This window comes from Engystomops pustulosus, chromosome 7 (genome assembly GCF_040894005.1).
Source record: "Engystomops pustulosus chromosome 7, aEngPut4.maternal, whole genome shotgun sequence".
In the NCBI taxonomy this organism is placed as follows: Eukaryota; Metazoa; Chordata; class Amphibia; order Anura; family Leptodactylidae; genus Engystomops; species Engystomops pustulosus.
Window position 1 is genome coordinate 129,229,476 of NC_092417.1, and position 22,512 is coordinate 129,251,987.

Below are 22,512 nucleotides of genomic sequence, written 5' to 3' on the forward strand. Positions count from 1 at the left end.
TGCTTGCAGATGCAGCTGATGCAAATTGTCTCCCATTTTTTCAATTCATTAGTGTAATTGTAGATCCTGAAAGACTCACTGTACTTAATAAATCAACCTTCTCTGGACACATCTTTTGGCAACTGAAAGAAGGCATTCTTTAGCAAAGTCTCCCTCCACAAATGGTTTGCCAGTGCACGCTATTAGCTTGGTAGCTTGAAAACTTGCTCGCAATGATGAAATATTTAGCTGCTTCTGCCTGACAAAAGTATTTTGCTAATGTGTTTTCAAAAAAAATACACATGAAGGAGGGTGGTGTGGACCCCCTCCCAAAACCACTTGGTAAGTATAACAAAGTGCCTCATGTGTTCCACTGACACTCCCGGCACCACGCCGGACGCTAAGCGCAGTATTTGGCGCTTCTAAGTCCAGACGGCTTCGGTCCACCTCAATTATCCTCTCGGAATGGACCTTTTTTACTCGGCCATTGCCCTGACCCCATTCAAGCTGACACATCCACTCTGGCTTTGGAAGCAGGTTGTTCTGGTCTTCTTTGCCCCTGATGAGCCCAATTGAAGAGGCGAAACATGACATGTAGGGTTCTCATGACCAGGCGTGACCCCGCAGCTATACAATCACTACCTGCTTATCTTTTATAACATCATGTCTGACGAAGAGAACTAGTATTCTCGAAAGCTCACCATCAAATATACTCAGTTAGCCTCAAAAAGGTATCGCCTGATTTCTTCACTCTTCTTCTTATCTTTTATAATACCGACTATCATAATGACATAGGGCATATTTTTTTAAGTACATCCCGCAGTGTTTGAGACGATCACCTGGACACCTCCCTTCCCTCCCCCTGCGGCTCCGTGTTGAGGTTTGAAGGGTCGTACAGGGACTCATTACCTCTAATTTTAGGGTCTACTAGGGTACCACGCACTCCACAGCCTTGAGTGCCTCCCCTTTTACCCTGTCTCATTTTTCTTCAGAGTCATCGCACCTATACAATTTATTTTTTCTACTTTTTATGCCTTTTCTCCTGGTACATGTCATCGGTCCACACTATTGTACATCTGTGAGCATCGATATTTTTAAAGACCTTATCCTACCAGCATGACATACGGCATCATAGGTATGTGACAATTTCTGTACATATACCCAGATATTTAGGTGCCACTCTGACTCACCAGTGCCTGTGTTCACAACACGGCATTAATCTCACGATCACTGGTAATTGATACGATTACTTATTTTGTTTTCACAATTTTTTATTCCAATGTGTATTAAAAGTTAAGTTTTATTCCACTTCCTCTGTACTCTTTTTTAATGTATTTTTCAGTTTTAATATTTTATCTTTTCTCACATCTCCAGCAAAACAATCATATTTATCTTTATGTTGAGTTTGATAGTGTCAACCCAAATTGTATGCTTTGAACACAGACACTGTATCCTGGCATATCAAACACACAGCTCTTTCCTTGTGCTGAATAAAAAAGTAATCATAAGTCCACTGCTCTATAAATACTACACTCTGAGTCAATTTTTCTCTTTTTTGACATCATTGTTTCCTAGGGATTCCAAATTACTATTAGTAAAATACCAATTTATACAGCGCAAAAGAAACCCCAATATAATAATTTTACCCATAAAGAGACATACAGACTACGCTGCCCATCAATGAATTATTAAATATACTGGGTCCCCTCTCCATTAATTTTTTCCTATGCTGCCCCACCCATTAATTATTTCCTATGCTGCCCCTCCACCATTAATTATTTCCTATATTGCCCCCCACCATTAATTATTTCCTATGCTGCCCCTCATAATTAATTATTTCTTATGCTGCCCCTCATAATTAATTATTTCTTATGCTGCCCACCAACATTTATTATTTCCTATGCTGCCCTTCATAATTAATTTTTTCCTATGCTGCTCCCCTCCACCGTTAATTATTTTATGTGCTGCCCCCACCATTAATTATTTCCTATGCTGCCCCCACCATTAATTATTTCCTATGCTGCCCCCACCATTATTTCCTATGCTGGCCCTCCACTGTTAATTATTTAATATGCTGCCCCCCACCACTTATTATTTAATATGCTGTCCCTCCATCTTTAATTATTTCATATGCTGCCCCTCCATCATTAATTATTTCATATGCTGCCCCTCCATCATTAATTATTTTCTGATGTCCCTTCACCATTAATCATTTTCTATAATGCCTCCATAATTAATTATTTTTTTATATCAGGGCCCCCCGGCCGCCACAATCTATTTGCTCCTGTTTTTTTTAAAAAAACCAAACCTACACTTACCAATGGCAGCAGCTCCCGCATCTTCTTTATTCTGGCTGCAGCCGGACAGGAAGAGGTGCGCGGCCGCGTGATGACGTCATCACTTACCAAAAAAGTGTGAAACAACTGAAAATATGTTGTAAATTCTGGGTTCTTCAAAGTAGCCCCCTTTTGCTTTGTGTCAGGATCAGTGGAATCCTCTGGACCACTGCTAACGATGATGTAAGCCTACACCTGGGACCGGAGTCTAAGGGGCACCCGCTTTTCACCAGAGCCCGCCACAAAGCGGGTTGGAATTGCTGCGGCATGGTACCAGTTCGTTCCACAGGCGTGACTTTGTCCGCGGTGGTGGCCAAGGTGAAGTAGAGTCAAGATGAGTAATAAGGCAAGATCTTAGTCGGGGACAGGCAGGAGGTCGAGATGGGTAGCACAGGATCAGATTCGGAAATGTAGCGGAAGGTCAGGACAGGCAGCACAGGAGCGAGGTCAGGAACGGAATCAAGGTCACAACGGGAAATCAGGTTAATCGCATAGGGCATCTGGAAAGCTTTCTTTATGGCTATGAGTCACAGAGATCTGGCAGGGAAGACAGTCAGAGGCTGAGACTTGATCAGAATTGGCAGCCAGCCAGTAGCCTTTCAGAACCAGTGCTGGATCGAGGAGAGGTGAAAGCCGTGACAAGGACCGGGGGGCACACAGAGGAGCATTGGTGCACCCGTGACCTGAGTCGTGGGAGCACCCATGACACTTTGATTACTGCTTTGCGCACTCTTGGCATTTTCTTGATGAGCTTCAAGAGGTAGTCACCTGTTCGTCTTTCAACAGTCTTGAATGAGTTCCCAGAGATGCTTAGCACTTGTTGGTCCTTTTGCCTTCACTGTGTGGACCCAGCTCACCCCAAAGCATCTTGATTCGGTTCAGGTCTGGTGACTGTGAAGGCCAGTTCATCTGGCGTAACACCCCATCACTCTCCTTCTTGGTCAAATAGCCTTTACAGTCTGCAGGTGTGTTTGTATTCATTGTTGATGGTCCAAAATAACACAAACCAGATGGGATAACATGCTGCTGCAAGATGCTGTGGTAACCATGTTTTTTAGTATACCTTCAATTTTGTATAAATCCCTAACAGTGCCACTAGCAAAGCACCTCCACACCATCACACCAACTCCTCAATGCTTTACGGTGGGAACCAGGCATGTAGAGTCCATTTGTTCACTTTTTCTGCATCACACCGAGACATGAGGGCTCATTTAATAAGGGCCCCGCAGACCGCAGGGGGTGGGCCGTCGGACGATCCAACGAATTCGGACAAACCGCGGAATTTCAAAATTGTGTCGCAAGCCAAGCACTTACATGCCCCAGGATGAAAAAGGTGAACTCCAGCGGACATGAGCGGGAAGCGACAGATGCAGGAAATCGAGCGCACAATCTAAGTGAATCGCGGCACAGTGTATTTCGGACGGACAATGCACTTTCAGGAACTCTGAGGGACCAGGTAAGTAAATGTGTCCCATGGTGGTTGAAACCAAAGAACTCAAATTTGTAATCATCAGACAAAAGCACATTTTTCCACTGGTCTAATGTCCATTCCTTGTCTTCTTTAGCCCAAACAAGTAATTTGTGCTTGTTGCCTGAACTCAGCAGTGGTTTCCCAGCAGTTATGTTACCATGAAGGCTGCTGCACACAGTCTCATCTTAACAGTTGTTGTAGAGAAGTGTCTGCTGCTAGAACTCGGTGTGTTATTGACCTGGTCTCTAATCTGAGCTGATCTTAACCTGCAATTTCTGAGGCTGGAGACTCGGATAAACTTATTCTCTGCAGCAGAGGTGACTCTTGGTCTTGCTTTTCCTGGGGCAGCCCTTATGTGAGCCAGTTTCTTTGTAGCGCTTGATGGTTTTTGTGACTGCACTTGGGGACAACTTTCAAAGTTTTCACATTTTTTTGGACTGATTGATCTTAATTTCTTAAAGTAATGATGGCCACTTGTTTTTATTTACTTAGCTGCTTTTTTCTAGCTATATTACACATTCTAACAGTCTATTAAGTAGGACTATCAGCTGTGTCTCCACCTGACTTCTGCACAACACAACTGATGGTCCCAACTAGAGATGGGCAAATTTTTCAAAACTCGATTCGACAAGGCTCGTCGAATTTTCTGAAAAAATTTGATTAAACTCGAATCATGTCGAATCATGTTAAGAAACAGGTATTTACTGGTTGTAGAGAGCCTGTAGGATGTTGTAGAATGTTATGCTACGCTCAAATATGCAAATGGAGCGTGGTTTTGTCTTCAAACAATGCTGTGTTTTAGTATGACACGCACATGACAGCCGCCACTCTTAGAATCGCTTCACCCTTTAATTCCATGGGCATTTACAGGGGCCAAATTGACCAAATAAGTGAAGTGGGAACGCAGCCTGACAAGGTAACGTCTGTGCCAGCTCAAAATGATTGAGCTGAGGGCCAAGATCACACTATAACATCAAAGAGTGCACTCTTTTTACAATGCCATCAGATGATTCCATAAATTACTACAGAACCTGTTCTTCTATTAAACGCGGATACATGTAGAAACCCCCCAAAAGAGTGGAGAGGGTGTCGGCAATAATTTTGCATTTTTGTCACTGATCATTTTGCCCTTCTTTTCATCCGTCAGTGTTCGCTTTCAATCGGTCAATAATCCATCAGTATTGCTAAAGCCAAAAACAAACAGGAGTTGATCCAAAACAGAGATGACCAGTAAATGGGATATTTGCATGTCCTCTGTGTTCTGTATCCACTCCTGATTTTGGCTATCAATCCTGAGGCTTCTCATTCCTTCTGACGATGCAACCAAACATAGTGGCAAAGTCATAAAGTGGTGGAGGGTGAAAACAGCATTATGGAAATCACAGGGTGTTCCAGGTAGACAGTGGTCAGTTGGCAGCAGCATGAGTAGGCCGCAGAGTGGCACAATGGCAGACTGTGGAGGTGGCACAATTACAAATTCTGGATCTGGCAGGGCGCATGGATCATCCCTCCTCGGTGCAGAGCGGACACCATGTTCCTCCCATTGTCTGTCACCATGATTCCGATTGGCGGTTGTCGTGGAGAAAGCCACACATTCATTTCTTCTTGCATGACGCGGAGCAGTTCCTCCCCTGTGTGACCTAGTAAGGTGCTGCCGTGCGGCTTGGAAGAAACCGATAAGCTCAAGGACTGGCCCACCTTCTGTTCTACATATTTGTGAAGGGCTTGTACTGTCATTTTGGAAAATAAATTTTGGCTTGGAACTCTCCACCACAGTTCGGCACAAGCCATTAGTTCTCTGAAGGGTGCAGAGTCCACAAATTGGGAAGGGAGGGACTGCAGTACCAGCAACTTAGACAGGAGCATGGCCAGCTTTTTCACCTAAGGATGGCTGGACCCATACAATTGTATCTTTGTAATCGCCTTGTGCAATGACTGCTGCCGCCATGCGTAAAGAGAAACAGAAGCATCTGGACCAGAAGATGATGTCATAGACAAACAACTCCCATCGGCAGAGGTGCTAGATCCTTGACTGGCTGAAACGGCATGTGTGCCATTAGGTGCTGCTGCTTTTGCTGTCATATCTGAGACACATTTCTCCCAGGCCATTGGATGGTGACGCTGTATGTATTGACGCAGGGCCGTGGTGCCAACGTTAGCTCCCTGGCCACGCTACACTTTCTGCCCGCAGATTCTACATATACACACGCTCGGCTCCTCTGGTGTCTTAACAAAAAACTGCCACACCGCCAAGAAAGTGATTTTACCTTAACACTCTGCATGACTACTACTACAACACAACTGAGTGACTACTACTAACCCTGCTGCCTCGCTGAGCCCCTGTGCCACTGCTTACTTGGACCTGCAAAGCAGGTTTTGCATCCCGTTGCCGTTTCGTTCCCGTCCTTGCACTGCCGCCACTCTGCTGACTCACGGCCACAGTCGCGACATGCTCACTGCTATTCTCCTCAACGGTCTCAGTATGCACAGCCAGATTACTTGCAGTGCAACATAACCTTTCCCGCCTACTGCAGAAAGCAGTCTCTCTGTCTGCCCCACCCCACTATATTGATTTGGCACAGATTTCTTGAGATCTACTTTATCAACAAGAAACACTTGAAATGTGGGGTATACAGAACCACAGAACTGACACCTGGGACTTTGAGAAAAAGTCACTACAGCTACTATGTGGATTTGACACAGATTTCTTGATATCTACTTTATCAACACAAAACACTTGAAATGTGGGGTATACAGAGTCACGAGAACTGACACCCTGGACTCACTCCAGCGGCTACTGAGCACAAGCAGATATACGCTATAGACAGCACATGCAGTGTGAAATGAGGAGATTGAAAATGGCTGCCTGTTTTTATAGGGCTGTGACATCACATAAGCCTGCCGGTCACTGATTGTGCCTGCACATGTGATCGAGGGTGTTCCATTCTTCTTCCCAGAGTTCTCTCCCCCATGTTACACGTTGTGCTCGCACCTATTTTGCTAATCAAGGGGGAAAAAAAAACTTTGTTTCCACAAATCACCATTAACTTCGGATTCGTGATCGATTCGCCCATCTCTAGTTCCAACCCAATTTATAAGGCAAGAAATCCCATTTATTGAATGTCCGCTTAAGGAATCTGCACCATCGCTTTACAATCACCAAATTTGGCACAGTTGTTGCCTGTGACTCACGTTTTGATCCGAAATTTTGACCACACGCTTTCCAAAATCCACTTATTACTCACCATATACAGAAGCCATTATCTGCTGCTGCTGAGGCATTTGGAAGCTGAGCCGTGATTGGTTGCTGCTCTGCCACAGGTCATTACTATGAGCTCTGAGCTGTGATTGGCTGCTACAGGTAATGAGGCAATGGGAGATTTATCAGAAGTGTCTGAGGTAAAACTGTTACAGTTGCCCATGGAAACCAATCAGAGATCAGCTGTAATTTTATAAACAGCTGTGCAAAAATGAAACTTGAGCTCTGATTGGTTGCCATGGGAAACTAGAGTCGTTCTACTCTCAGACACTTCTGATAAATCTCTCCATAGACAAAGTGACAGTCGGAGACACAGGCCGTCATTGAAATGAGAGTTTCAGAGACACAGACAGTCACCGGAATGAGAGTGCCTGAGACAGACAGTGAGTGAAATGAGAGTGCCCGAGACACAGTCATTGGAATGAGAGTGCCCGAGGTAGACAGCCACTGGAATGAGAGTGCCTGAGACACAGTCACTGAAAGAGTAGTCACTGTACGAGACTGCCAGAGACAGACAGTGTCAGTGACAGAGACAGTCAGATAGATACATCTAAAATATTTTTTAAACCCATTCTATTTTGTTACAGCTCAGAGCAGTTATTTACTATCCGGGGCAACAGCTAGTATATATATGTACATATACACACACACACATATATATATATATATATATATATATATATATATATATATATATATATATATATATAAATTCAAGAAAAAATAGCAGCACAGTCACTTTGAGAAGATTGAACTATGGGTGCTATCCTGCACTCTCCCCATGCAGAGTCCACGAAATATAAGAATGAAAAAACGGCAGCACTCCATATAGTGAAAAGAAATGTGGTTTTTATTCCACCTCGTGCGACGTTTCGGCTGTTTCCCAGCCTTTGTCAAGCCAATTGTGTCATGTTATACAGAGATATTTATAGTCACATAGTGATGACATCATAGTATTAGTAAACAAACATAAGTGATCAGTATATACATATAATACAGTGCATATTCTGTTGTGATCCAATGTATAGGTACAGCATATAAATTCACCTTAGTGCAGCGGTATTGCTCATAACCGATCATATAATCATTACATAAAAATTACAGATAATATCAGGAAAGTGCTCTAATGGTTCACCTGTATGGGTACCTCCTCCTGGTGTAGTTTAACACATGGACGCTATTCGCGTCTATAAGGCGCTACTGCGCATGTCTGTGAAAAGTCAAGGAGAGCAGATGCTGTAATGCGCATGTCGCGCATGCGCACAAGCATAACGGCATATGGAGACGCCATCTTGGAAAAGGGTATGTGCCAACACAGCCAATAGTTCTCATAAAACATAGGAAAAGCCTGACTGGCATAGGATAAACAGATCACTGCTTGTTCTCCTAATGGCTATCTTTGTAGCGAACTAAAGATGAGTGTGACAATACCATTAGATCGCAGCAAACCGAATCGTGGGTCATAATTAGGTATGTTCTGTATGGCAACGGTACCGTAGTCATAGTACCAGGCTAGTAACTTGCTAACCACAGAGTGTGGGCTACCTAGACATGTCAAAAAAAGACTATAGAGAATACCACCAAAGTATGTGGGTTACAAGCCTCAGGCACTACCCATGGATGGGCAGAACCCAAGTTCGTATGGAGTATATGCAGGTCCTAAGTGGAAATGTATCCATCCCCTACCAAGGGCACTGCGAGTGACTCCCCCACTAGTGGAGAAACTGAAAAATCCCTAGCGGTTACACAAGTACCTATATATAATCAGAACTGTAGTGCTGCTATAAGTGAGTATTATCACTAGAAGAAAAAGATCTGTGCGGCATCGAAGAATATGTATGTCTCCAAGGAAAATACTGCATCTCCATTGTACTTAACACAAAAAATATGGTTTATTGGACTAAATATCATACACAAATAGTCAAACGACAAAAGAAATATTGAGATTCCAGGAGGGGTCCTCAAGAGGTGTCCAATGCAAGGTGATTAAGTGATATGGTGACATGATGTGATCTAAAAGAAAATAGGAAAAACATAATTAATATCTTATGGTAAAAGACACCATAACCAACACAGAGAATCATAGTCACAAGAAATGCGAGTTGCACATTGTTAGGAGTCACTATTCAAAAGATACCACTCGTTTTGAAGTCAACGTTGAGACCTCCTGGTTTCAATGTATTTAATTTATAAATCCATTCCAGTTCTCTTTTTTTCAATAATTTGGTCCTGTCACCCCCTCTCCTTAGTGGTGGAATTCTGTCGATAAGGCGAAATTTGAGTTGGCCCTCTCTATGGTTATGTTCCTGAAAATGTTTGGGCACTGGGAGGTCTTTTCTACCAGCCCTGATAGTATACCGGTGCTGGTTCATGCGCGTTTTGAAATCGAGAGTTGTCTCTCCAATGTACCATAGCTTGCAGGGGCATTCCAGCATATAGATTACGTGATCTGAATCACATGTCAAGTAATGTTTGATTTCATACGTGATCTCTGTAGAGGGATGTGTGAAATTACCTCCTTTCATCATCATAGTGCAGTTAACGCACTTTCTGCATGGAAAACTTCCTTTTTTTGGGGGTGCAAGGTAAGTCTGTCTTAGTGTTTTTTTGGAGCCCACATCGGCTTTCACTAGCTTATCCCTAAGACTCGGTGTCCGCCGATAAGAAAAAAGGGGTGGGACGCTAAACTCAGGTATATTGGGGAATGCATCTGACAGGATGTGCCAATTTTTGGATATAATTTTTCCAATTTCGTTGCTAATGCCCGTATAGGTAGAGACAAAGGGTATGCGCTTCAAGTTGGCACTCTTCGTTTTAGGTTCTAGAAGATCATTTCTAATGAGGTTTAAGGCCCTTTCTTTATGTTCTTTAATCAGGGGTGAGGGATACCCTCGTGCCCTAAATTTAGTACTAAGGATGTCAAAATTTTTCTCCAGATCAGGTTCTCTAGAGACAATCCGGCGAACTCTGAGAAATTGGCTGTAGGGTAGTGCCCTTACCATTCTTCTAGGGTGGCTGCTCTTAAAATGTAGCAGATTGTTTTTGTCAGTAGGTTTCACAAACAAATCCGTGTGGATCATACCATTGTTCAGTAGCACTTGTACATCCAAAAATTGTATAGCCACCTGAGACCACACCAGAGTAAACTGAACATTACAGTCAACATTATTGAGGTAATTTTGGAATAAAAGCAAATCATCAGATGTACCCTTCCAAATGAGGAAGATGTCGTCTATGTATCGCCACCACCTCACGACCTTGTTGAAGTGGTGGGATACATAGACCGACATCTCCTCAAAATCACTCATGTAGATATTGGCATATGTGGGGGCTACATTCGCCCCCATCGCCGTACCTCTCAGCTGTACAAAAAATGCATCCTGAAATAAAAAGTAATTGCATGTAAGCACCAGTTCAAGTAATTCCATGATTAGTGAAACTACCACATCTGAGAAATCTGTTGCCATTAGTTTTCTCCTTACTGCTGCCAGACCTTTGTCATGACTGATAGATGTATATAAACTGACAACGTCAAATGATGCCAAGATTACATTACCCATGGAGTGTAGATCCGGATCTTCAAGTTTTTTCAAAAAGTCAGCTGTATCTCTAATATAAGATGGGGTATTCACCGCAAAGGGTCTCAAGAACTTGTCTAAAAAAATAGCAATGGTGTTAAGTATAGATCCCATACCAGCCACTATCGGTCTACCCGGAGGGTTTATAAGACATTTGTGAAATTTTGGCAATAGATATAAAACCGGTGTGACCGGATGTTCAACTTGTAAATAATCATACAATGCCTTATCAATTAGGTTAGTCTCTCTAGCTCTATCCAGAACCTTTTTAATTTTACGACTAAATTCAAATTTAGGATCACAATTCACCAATTTGTACACCGAGTTATCCGACAGTTGTCGTTCCACCTCTTTGAGATACATTTGTGTGTCCATGACGACGACCGCACCGCCCTTATCGGCAGGTTTTATTGTGAGGTCGCCGTCATGCATAAGGTCTTGTAAAAACTTGAAGATCCGGATCTACACTCCATGGGTAATGTAATCTTGGCATCATTTGACGTTGTCAGTTTATATACATCTATCAGTCATGACAAAGGTCTGGCAGCAGTAAGGAGAAAACTAATGGCAACAGATTTCTCAGATGTGGTAGTTTCACTAATCATGGAATTACTTGAACTGGTGCTTACATGCAATTACTTTTTATTTCAGGATGCATTTTTTGTACAGCTGAGAGGTACGGCGATGGGGGCGAATGTAGCCCCCGAATATATGCCAATATCTACATGAGTGATTTTGAGGAGATGTCGGTCTATGTATCCCACCACTTCAACAAGGTCGTGAGGTGGTGGAGATACATAGACGACATCTTCCTCATTTGGAAGGGTACATCTGATGATTTGCTTTTATTCCAAAATTACCTCAATAATGTTGACTGTAATGTTCAGTTTACTCTGGTGTGGTCTCAGGTGGCTATACAATTTTTGGATGTACAAGTGCTACTGAACAATGGTATGATCCACACGGATTTGTTTGTGAAACCTACTGACAAAAACAATCTGCTACATTTTAAGAGCAGCCACCCTAGAAGAATGGTAAGGGCACTACCCTACAGCCAATTTCTCAGAGTTCGCCGGATTGTCTCTAGAGAACCTGATCTGGAGAAAAATTTTGACATCCTTAGTACTAAATTTAGGGCACGAGGGTATCCCTCACCCCTGATTAAAGAACATAAAGAAAGGGCCTTAAACCTAATTAGAAATGATCTTCTAGAACCTAAAACGAAGAGTGCCAACTTGAAGCGCATACCCTTTGTCTCTACATATACGGGCATTAGCAACGAAATTGGAAAAATTATATCCAAAAATTGGCACATCCTGTCAGATGCATTCCCCAATATACCTGAGTTTAGCGTCCCACCCCTTTTTTCTTATCGGCGGACACCGAGTCTTAGGGATAAGCTAGTGAAAGCCGATGTGGGCTCCAAAAAAACACTAAGACAGACTTACCTTGCACCCCCAAAAAAAGGAAGTTTTCCATGCAGAAAGTGCGTTAACTGCACTATGATGATGAAAGGAGGTAATTTCACACATCCCTCTACAGAGATCACGTATGAAATCAAACATTACTTGACATGTGATTCAGATCACGTAATCTATATGCTGGAATGCCCCTGCAAGCTATGGTACATTGGAGAGACAACTCTCGATTTCAAAACGCGCATGAACCAGCACCGGTATACTATCAGGGCTGGTAGAAAAGACCTCCCAGTGCCCAAACATTTTCAGGAACATAACCATAGAGAGGGCCAACTCAAATTTCGCCTTATCGACAGAATTCCACCACTAAGGAGAGGGGGTGACAGGACCAAATTATTGAAAAAAAGAGAACTGGAATGGATTTATAAATTAAATACATTGAAACCAGGAGGTCTCAACGTTGACTTCAAAACGAGTGGTATCTTTTGAATAGTGACTCCTAACAATGTGCAACTCGCATTTCTTGTGACTATGATTCTCTGTGTTGGTTATGGTGTCTTTTACCATAAGATATTAATTATGTTTTTCCTATTTTCTTTTAGATCACATCATGTCACCATATCACTTAATCACCTTGCATTGGACACCTCTTGAGGACCCCTCCTGGAATCTCAATATTTCTTTTGTCGTTTGACTATTTGTGTATGATATTTAGTCCAATAAACCATATTTTTTGTGTTAAGTACAATGGAGATGCAGTATTTTCCTTGGAGACATACATATTCTTCGATGCCGCACAGATCTTTTTCTTCTAGTGATAATACTCACTTATAGCAGCACTACAGTTCTGATTATATATAGGTACTTGTGTAACCGCTAGGGATTTTTCAGTTTCTCCACTAGTGGGGGAGTCACTCGCAGTGCCCTTGGTAGGGGATGGATACATTTCCACTTAGGACCTGCATATACTCCATACGAACTTGGGTTCTGCCCATCCATGGGTAGTGCCTGAGGCTTGTAACCCACATACTTTGGTGGTATTCTCTATAGTCTTTTTTTGACATGTCTAGGTAGCCCACACTCTGTGGTTAGCAAGTTACTAGCCTGGTACTATGACTACGGTACCGTTGCCATACAGAACATACCTAATTATGACCCACGATTCGGTTTGCTGCGATCTAATGTTATTGTCACACTCATCTTTAGTTCGCTACAAAGATAGCCATTAGGAGAACAAGCAGTGATCTGTTTATCCTATGCCAGTCAGGCTTTTCCTATGTTTTATGAGAACTATTGGCTGTGTTGGCACATACCCTTTTCCAAGATGGCGTCTCCATATGCCGTTATGCTTGTGCGCATGCGCGACATGCGCATTACAGCATCTGCTCTCCTTGACTTTTCACAGACATGCGCAGTAGCGCCTTATAGACGCGAATAGCGTCCATGTGTTAAACTACACCAGGAGGAGGTACCCATACAGGTGAACCATTAGAGCACTTTCCTGATATTATCTGTAATTTTTATGTAATGATTATATGATCGGTTATGAGCAATACCGCTGCACTAAGGTGAATTTATATGCTGTACCTATACATTGGATCACAACAGAATATGCACTGTATTATATGTATATACTGATCACTTATGTTTGTTTACTAATACTATGATGTCATCACTATGTGACTATAAATATCTCTGTATAACATGACACAATTGGCTTGACAAAGGCTGGGAAACAGCCGAAACGTCGCACGAGGTGGAATAAAAACCACATTTCTTTTCACTATATGGAGTGCTGCCGTTTTTTCATTCTTATATTTCGTGGACTCTGCATGGGGAGAGTGCAGGATAGCACCCATAGTTCAATCTTCTCAAAGTGACTGTGCTGCTATTTTTTCTTGAATTTTATATATATATATATATATATATGTGTGTGTGTGTATATATATATTTATATATGTAAATATGTGTGTATATTGAAAGTAGTGAAGGAGGGGCTGTAAATAAAATGAGGGGTTATCTATAAATTAATATGGGCTGTATGTATAAAATGAAAGGAATATGGAGTATATATAAAATGGAAAAATGTGCCAGTTCGTTCCTGTGTTCATGATATGTGTGCCAGTCCATTGCTGTGTTCCTGATCTGTATGCCAGCTCCTGTGATTCCTGACATGAGTCCTAATTTGCCTTCCTGTGCTGTTCTCCCGCTGTCACCCCGGATACAGGCTGTATCCTACATTACTACCTTGGCAGCCACCGTGGACTTAGTTGCACCCGTGGAACGACCTGGTGGTACCCTGCCGCAGCAAGACTATCCCGCTTTGCGGCGGGCTCTGGTGAAGAACAGGTGCCACTTAGACTCTGGTCCCAGGTGTCGGCTAGTACCATCTCCCACGGTGGTCCAGAGGGTCCACAGAATCACAGTCCTAACAAGCAGTTAACCCCTTCCCGACATTTGATGTAATAGTACTGCATCGCGGGAGGTGCGTTCCTGCAAAATGCAGTACTATTACGTCATGCTTCTGGCACCGGCTCCTGAATTAATTATATTAATGTTTATATCCTTACTAGCTTTCCCGCACCGGGGTCCGCGCTCGGTGCACCATGTTCGCTACCACTTCCTATTCAGATGCACGCACGGTTGTGCGCATGGTGCGCTGAGAGCGGACCCCGGTGCGGGAAAGCCAGTAAGGATATAAACTTTAATAAACTGTTAAAACACTTTAAACTGTTTAAAAACATAACGGAGATAAGCGGCGGTACCAGCTCACCCTGAGCTGGTGCACGGCATGTCCAGCTTATAAGCCCTATCCCAAGTGGTAGGTTTCCTTTAAATAAATTAATCACTCACCTGAGTTTTTTATTTATATGTAAGGATTTTGCCAGTAGTTTTGCTCCAGGATCCCCCATTGAATTTCCACTTATATCTAACTTGATAAGGTTGTTGCTGTTTATCAGAGCATTCAGGACAACATTAGTTCTTGATTTTAATCTTGAATCAGCCAGAGACAAAGATTTTATTGTCTGAAGAAAATAAAATACCAAAATATCAAAATAAAATAAGAAATATTTAAGAAACAAAATACAATATGTAATACATGATAAAAGGAATGAAGTATAAAGTAAAAATATGTAATGAAGATAAAAGTATAATTAAAGACTACCATAAACACAAGTATATTTAATACCATTAAAATTGCTTGACAAAGCATCTGGTTCTGGCATTAAAATGTAGCATGTCTGTCATTAAAGAATGACAGTATTGTAATCATTTCTTGACTGATTTTTTTTGGACATCACAGCTTTTGCAGGAGTGTATGCTTTGACAGAGAGCAACTTCTTTCATAACAATGTGCAACACTTACAATACATTAAAATACCCATAGGTGGCTGGGCAGTGGAGCATAATGGCAGGACGAAGTACAACATGCTGTGCGCATGCTCGGTCTCTAGCATGGCTCAAGTTACGTTTGTGTTGGTGTCCGGTTGTTGGACTGGGCTGTGGTTCCGGGCAAGAATCAGTATTTGTTCTGGGAGATTATGTGGAGCTAAGGAGAAAAATGCTACGGTAATGCTGGCTTTTTCCACCCTCTGAAGTCTAAAGGGAGCTTACAGCATTCTGTAATTACATAGTAATAGGTAGGTGGGAGGGTCCTTAAAAATTATTTTAGAGGCTATAATCTAAGAGCAATGAAAAGGTAGTTTTCTCTGAAATACTGCTAGTACCACATATCACACCAGAAAGTAAGAGATTAGGGAGGTAAACAAGTGGCTCAAAAGTTGTTTTAAGAAGGATGGGTTTTGGTTCACAGAAAACTGGGCAGACTTTGCTGTCATCTACAAACCCTACTGCAGAGATGGGCTGCATCTCAATTGGGAGGGTTCAACAGTTTTTTTTTTTTTTAAATGGCTAGAAGTTGGACGACTTGTGTTTGTATACACCATTGCACATAGTCTCCCCTGTAACTCTCTTTACATGTTTTGAATAAAGAAAGCGTTTAGGAACTCGCTACTGGGTGTGCAACACTATTCTTACTACTATATGCATCACTTAAAGAGGACCTTTCACCACCTCAAACATGTAGAGATTATAATACCATCCTGTAGGGGCGGATACACAGATTCAGGGGCACTTTGAATTTTCCTTCTAGCCCCTGCGGTTGCGGAGATATCATTCCGAGGTTTTGACCATTGTAATCAGTGTTTGGTCAGAGAGTTGAGGAGCTGAGGCTGGAGCTGGGGGTGTGTGTTATGCTAATCTTCTCTCATACTGTCCAATCAATGGCAGGTAAAGTCAGAAAAACTATTATGAATATTTATCTGTGAGTTTTTTCTATGTTCATCTAATGGCTGTGTTCACACACATTCTGCTAATATTCTCTTGACATTGTGTTAACATAATCACAATGGGGGTCATTTACCGTCGGGTTACACAAATTTTTCCGTTTTGCGCCGATTTCCCCTGAATTGCCCAGGGTTTTTGGCGCATGCGATCAGATTGTGGCGCATCGGCGCCGGCGTGCACACAACAGAAATCGGGGGGCGTGGCCGAACAAAAACCCGACGGATTCGGAGAAACCACCACATTAAAAAAAAAAAGGGTCGCAGAACGCGCTTACCTGCATTCGGCCCGGCTTGGTGAAGTCCAGTAAACTCTGATGAACTTCAGCGCAGCAGCGACATCTGGTGGACGTCGGAGGAACTGCCTTAGTGAATCGCCGGAAGACCCGAATCCTCCACACAGAAAGCGCCGCTGGACCCCGAATGGACCAGGTAAGTAAATCTGCCCCAATGTTTTGTCAGTTTTGCTTGCGGTTGCATTTACACGGCGTTTGTGTCGTGCTTACACTGCGTTTGCGCCATGGTTACGCTTATGCGGCGTTTGCGACACAGTTACTTTTACATGCCGTTTGAATTACGTTTACTTTTACACACGTTTGTGTAACATTTACACTTACACAGCGTTTGCGTCACGTTAACGCTTGCGCAGCATTTGCATCACATTTACGCGACATTTGCATCAGGTTTACGAGGCGTTTGCGTCACATTTGCGCTTATGCGGCGTTTGCATCAAATTTGCGCTTATGTGGTGTTTGCGTCATGGATACGCTTACGCAGCGTTTGCGTCACGCTTACGCAGCATTTGCATCACGTTTACGCGCCGTTTGCATCACGTTTACGAGGCGTTTGCGTCACATTTACACACCACTTACGTCACATTTGCGCTTATATAGCGCTTGCATCACGTTAGCGCTTATGTGGTGTTTGCGTCATGGATATGCTTACACAGCATTTGCGTCACGTTTACGCTTAAGCAGCATTTGCATTACGTTTACGCGCCGTTTTCATCACGTTTACGCGTCATTTTCATCACGTTTACGAGGCGTTTGTGTCACATTTACGCTTACACGCCGCTCGCGGCACTTTTGCGCTTATGCGGCGTTTGTGTCACGTTTGCGCTTATGTGGCGTTTGCGTCATGGATATGCTTACACAGCGTTTGCGTCACTTTTACGCGCTGTTTGCATCACATTTATGAGGTGTTTGCGTCACATTTACGCTTACACGCCGCTGGCGTCACGTTTGCGCTTATGCGGCGTTTGCACTTATGTGGCGTTTGCGTCATGGAGACGCTTACGCGGCGTTTGCTTCACAATTACATTTACGCAGCATTTGCGTCACGATTTTGCTTCCGTGGCGTTTGTGTCACGATTATGCTTACGCAGCACTTGCAGCATGGTTGCAGTTACACAGCCCTTGCGAGATGGTTACACGCCGTTTGTATCACGGTTATACTTACGTGGCGTTTGCGGCACGCCTACACTTATTCTGCATTTGCATCAAGTTTACACTTACGCTGCACTTGCATCACGTTTACACTTACTCGCCATTTGTGTCACATTTACTCTTATGTGGCGTTTGAATTACGTTTACTTTTACACGTTTGTGTCATGTGTACGCTTATGCAGCGTTTGCGTCACGTTTAGGCTACTGCAGCATTTGTATCACGTTTACGCTCATGCAGCATTTGCATCACATTTATGCCCCCAGCTCCTGCCCCAGCTCCTCCTCTCTGACCAAACACAGATTATAATGGTCACATCTCGGGACTAATAACTCTGCAACCGTGGGGGCTAGAAGGGAAATTCAAAGTGCCCGTGAATCTATGAAGCAGCCCCTACAGAATAATCTCCATATGTGCGAGGTGGTGAAAGGTCCTCTTTAAGCTTTGTTGCTGCTCCCTGGAATAGCAGAGCACCATGCATAGCTACTGAGAGTTAATTGATGTTCTATAACCTAGTTCACATTGCTGCAATTCTCAGAAGCGGTAGTTCCGTCTTTATTCTTTGAACTGATACATCTATTTGTAGATTTTTTTACAACAAAAAATATAGATTATAGATTTTTTACAACAAAAAAAATATTTTTTTTTATGTTTTCACTTATAGAACAGGATTAGGTCCTCTCGTGTATCAAATTTAGGAGAGGCCAAATATGATATAGAAGCACTTCAGCACTGAACCCCACGTTTTTGTTTTTGTCAGCACGAGTGTAATCTTATACATCCTTTTGTTATTTTATTGGCACAAAGGATCATTAGACATAGTTGTTTATCTGCAATTGCGCTAAGCGTACTACTTACCTTTCCAGCTTATCCATCAGTATTTTACATATCTTCCGGCCGGCATCACCTTACTGCGCATGCGTATTATCTCTCTGCCTCTCTGTATTTGACTTATTGTCAATTGCACATGCGTGAATTTGGTGATCGCATTGCGCATGCGCGAGCTTTGTTTACTCTCGCGAGAACTCGCATCATCATGGACTTAGACGCTCCACACCTTCCTGCTACAGGTGTGATCTTACCGGAGGTGCTGGGGATTGGATGTGGGTGATTGCCCGGGGTTTAAAGGTAGGCTCCACAGGCAAAGAGGCACTTACCCCTGAGAAAGTCGTATGACTGCGACGTAACGCGTGGGGTGCCTCTGGCCACAGGTCCCGGACCGTATCGTCCCTCTTGTTACGCTTTTCTATATGCTTCTATTATAGCTGCTTGACCCTGCTCTGTTTTTACATCAACTTCCTAGGATGCCCTCCTTTGCTGAGGACCTCTGTAAGAGTGTATGAGTATCGCTATAGGGTTGTTTGGCATGCACATTTCATTATGTATTGACCTTATATTTGGGGGACTAGTGTCCGCATACTGATTGACCTGTGGCCGTATGTGGATCTCTGTTATTTGTCTTGATCCACATGTTCATGTGTATTTGTACACTTTTTAAATGTTTTTAATGTTTTGAGGTGTGACATCTTGTTGGTGTGCTTAGAATTAATTGTGCAATAAAACTAGTATTTGTTTCAGCCTATACACACCGGCAGCCTTAACACAACACCACTTTCCACTTTCTATGTTGTAACCACCTGTTTTTGTAATCATGATGTCACATCCTGCGGGGGATTTAAACCCGCCCTGTATCACTGTTTCCCTATGCTTGAGAATGGCTGCATAGAGTCAGCCGAAACGTAGCACTCACCACTGGTGGAATAAACATTCACTATTTATCTTGGAGTGCTGCTTCCTTCCTTGGAGTTTGTATACATCCTCCCCCCAGTAATGCATCTATCTACAGCCTCCCCCAATAATAAATCTATATACTGTTTCCCACCAGTAATACATCTATATACAGCCCCTCGTTCAATAATTGCATTGTGCCTATCTTTCCCTGTTCCCCCGGTGCACAGTGACCTCTTGACCTAGAAAGGATTTGAGATTTTGAGGTTTTGTCAATAGAAAATTTAATGATGCCTAGAATAAATGTATACCGATTTTGTGGATGAAAGGGGCGATAGAATATTCACCCCTATATTCTATGGGTATGGGTTGAATATGGGGTTGAATATGATATGATCCCTAAACTGAGCCCCCAAAAGTGATACCTGCCTCTTGCCTTAGCATGTTGTAGTTACAATGGACAACTCTAAGAGAATCCCTCCTTTCAGCTTCACGCAGACACAGAACAAGCCAAACAAACAGAAAAACACAATAAGGAGGGGTAAACTAGCCGGGTCAGCAAGTAAAGAGCAGACAATGACAGAATCACAATCAAAAAGAGGAGTGAGAAAAACAGGCCAGAGATCAGATACCGGAATATAACCAGAACAGCAGCAGCTGTTGAAAGAGCTAGACAGGAATTTGACCTTACAGTGAGGAGTTGGTGGTAGAGCAGGCTATCACAGTCACATTGGGGCTTATTTACTAGGGGTCCCACGGTCGTATTTTCGTCGGGGTTTCTTTTCGTGGATTGGGCCAGGGATTGTGTCGCACGCGATCGGATTTTGGTCTATCAATGCGACAGAAATCAGGGGGCGGGCCGTCAGATGGATTCGGACAAACTGCAGGATTTAACTTTGAATTTGTGTCGCAAGATCAAGCACTTACATGCACCGGCAAGAAGAAGGTGAACTCCGGCGGACCTGATCGGGGAAGCTACAGATGCAGGAAATCGGGTGCACGGTCGTAGTGAATCGTGCCAGCTCAGCATTGGAGTCGGGGAACGCACCTTGGGGATCGCACAGGGACGGGTAAGTAAATCTGCCCCATTGTGTTTACCTTTGCAAGTCAAAGGCAAAGTGCAAAGAAATTGGTGTGGCAAATCCATAGCTATTTAAGCCAGGATTGAAAGATAACTAAAGACGGTGGTGTACCTACAGGAGTAGCAGCCATAGCTGCTGCCATGGGTCCCACAGTGTCAGGGGGCCTGGCCGCTTGACCTGCTAGATTAAAGAATGGAGGATGTTCACAATTATATAGATATTTTAATCAGGGGCGTAACTAGGAGAGGCTGAGCCCTATAGCAGATTTCTGCAAGGGGCCCCCCTTCCCCTTAAAAAAATATACACATATTTAGGCTGCATTCATGTAAAAGTGTGTCCGCCTGGCTGTAGCCTGGAGAGGAGAAGAGGTGATCGCAGCTCACCCCTCCCCTTTCCATAGAGAATAGAGCCACATGGTCGTTCTTACAGCAAAAGATAGAGCCACCGCTCGAAACAGGGAGTACTCGTAGTGCTTACCCTACTGAGCCCAGGCGATATATTCACCTATGAGGGAAGTATATCCGGCAGCAAATTTGCAGCCAGATATACGTCCCCCATATGTTCTTGTGAATGTTCCCTTATACAGACATGTTTATACAATTACACACTGATATATACACACTTTTATATACTTATATACATATAGGGGCACATTTCTAAGGGTCCGCGGAAGGCATTTCCGTCGGTTTTCCCGAATTTTCCATTTTGCGCCGGGTTTTTGGCGCACAAGACACAAATCGGGGGCGGCCTGTCAGACGATCCAACGGATTCGGACAACGCGCGGGATTTAACATTCAAAATTGTGTCGCAAGCCAGGCACTTACATGCATCAGGAAGAAGAAGGTGAACTCCGGCGGACCTCAGTGGGGAAGCGACGCATGCAGGAAATTGGACGCACGATCTTAGTGAATCGCGGCAGCTCTGAATCCTCGTCGGACAGTGCACCTTGGGGATCACGACGGGAAGGGTAAGTAAATGTGCCCCATAAAGTTCTACTTGAATACTAGCACCCATATACATACAAGTATACACTTATACACACACATTTATGCACTCATATACATTTATACACTAATACACAGAGTATATACAAACTCATAAAGTATATACACACATACAGTATATACACATACTGCACACACATTTCCTGAATATTTCCAATTTGCGGCAAATTGCCCCGGGATTTTGGTGCACGCGATCGGATTGTGGCGCATCGGCGCCGGCTTTCACGCGTCAGAAATGGGGGGGGCATGGCCATCGGACAACCCGACGGATTCGGAAGAAGCACAGTATTTAAAAAAGAATTTGTGTCGCAAGATCAGCACCTACATGCACCAGGATGAAGAAGGTGAACTCCGCCAGACCTCGGCGCAGCAGCGACACCTAGTGGATATAGGGCGCACGACCTTAGTGAATCCCGGCAGACCCGAATCCTTGTCGGACAATGCGCCGCGGGATCGTGACTGGACCGGGTAAGTAAATGTGCCCCATTATATACTATATATACATATTAGGGCTCATTTAATAAGGGTCCGCAGACCGCAATTCCGTTGGGTTTCCTGAATATTTCCATTTTGCGCCGAATTGCCCCGGATTTTTGGCGCACGCGATTGGATTGTGGCACATAGGCGCTGTCTTGCATGCGACAGAAATCGGGGGGCGTGCCGTCGGACAACCGACGGATTCGGACAAACTGCGGAATTTAAAAACGGAATTGTGTCGCAAGATCCAGCACTCATGCAGACCTCAGCGGGGAAGCGACACATGCAGGAAATTGGACACACGACCTTAGTGAATCGTGGCAGACCCGAATCCTCGTTGGATAAGGCACCGCGAGATCGCGAGAGGACCAGGTAGATAAATCTGCCCTATTAT

The 22,512-nt window shown here is 43.5% G+C and overlaps 1 protein-coding gene across 5 annotated transcripts in view; it reads right to left on the minus strand.

The window, feature by feature from the left end:
- LOC140070832 (capping protein, Arp2/3 and myosin-I linker protein 3-like) overlaps positions 1-22,512 on the minus strand; it is an 813,581-nt gene that overhangs the window by 145,873 nt on the left and 645,196 nt on the right. For all 5 annotated transcript variants that reach the window (XR_011848999.1, XR_011848997.1, XR_011848998.1 and 2 more), the window contains exon 21: positions 14,895-15,067. Coding sequence is in view for 2 of the 5 variants with exons in the window: in XM_072117787.1 (XP_071973888.1) it covers positions 14,895-15,067 (173 nt within the window). In the remaining 3 variants the exon portion in view is untranslated. The remainder of the gene's footprint in view (positions 1-14,894; positions 15,068-22,512) is intronic.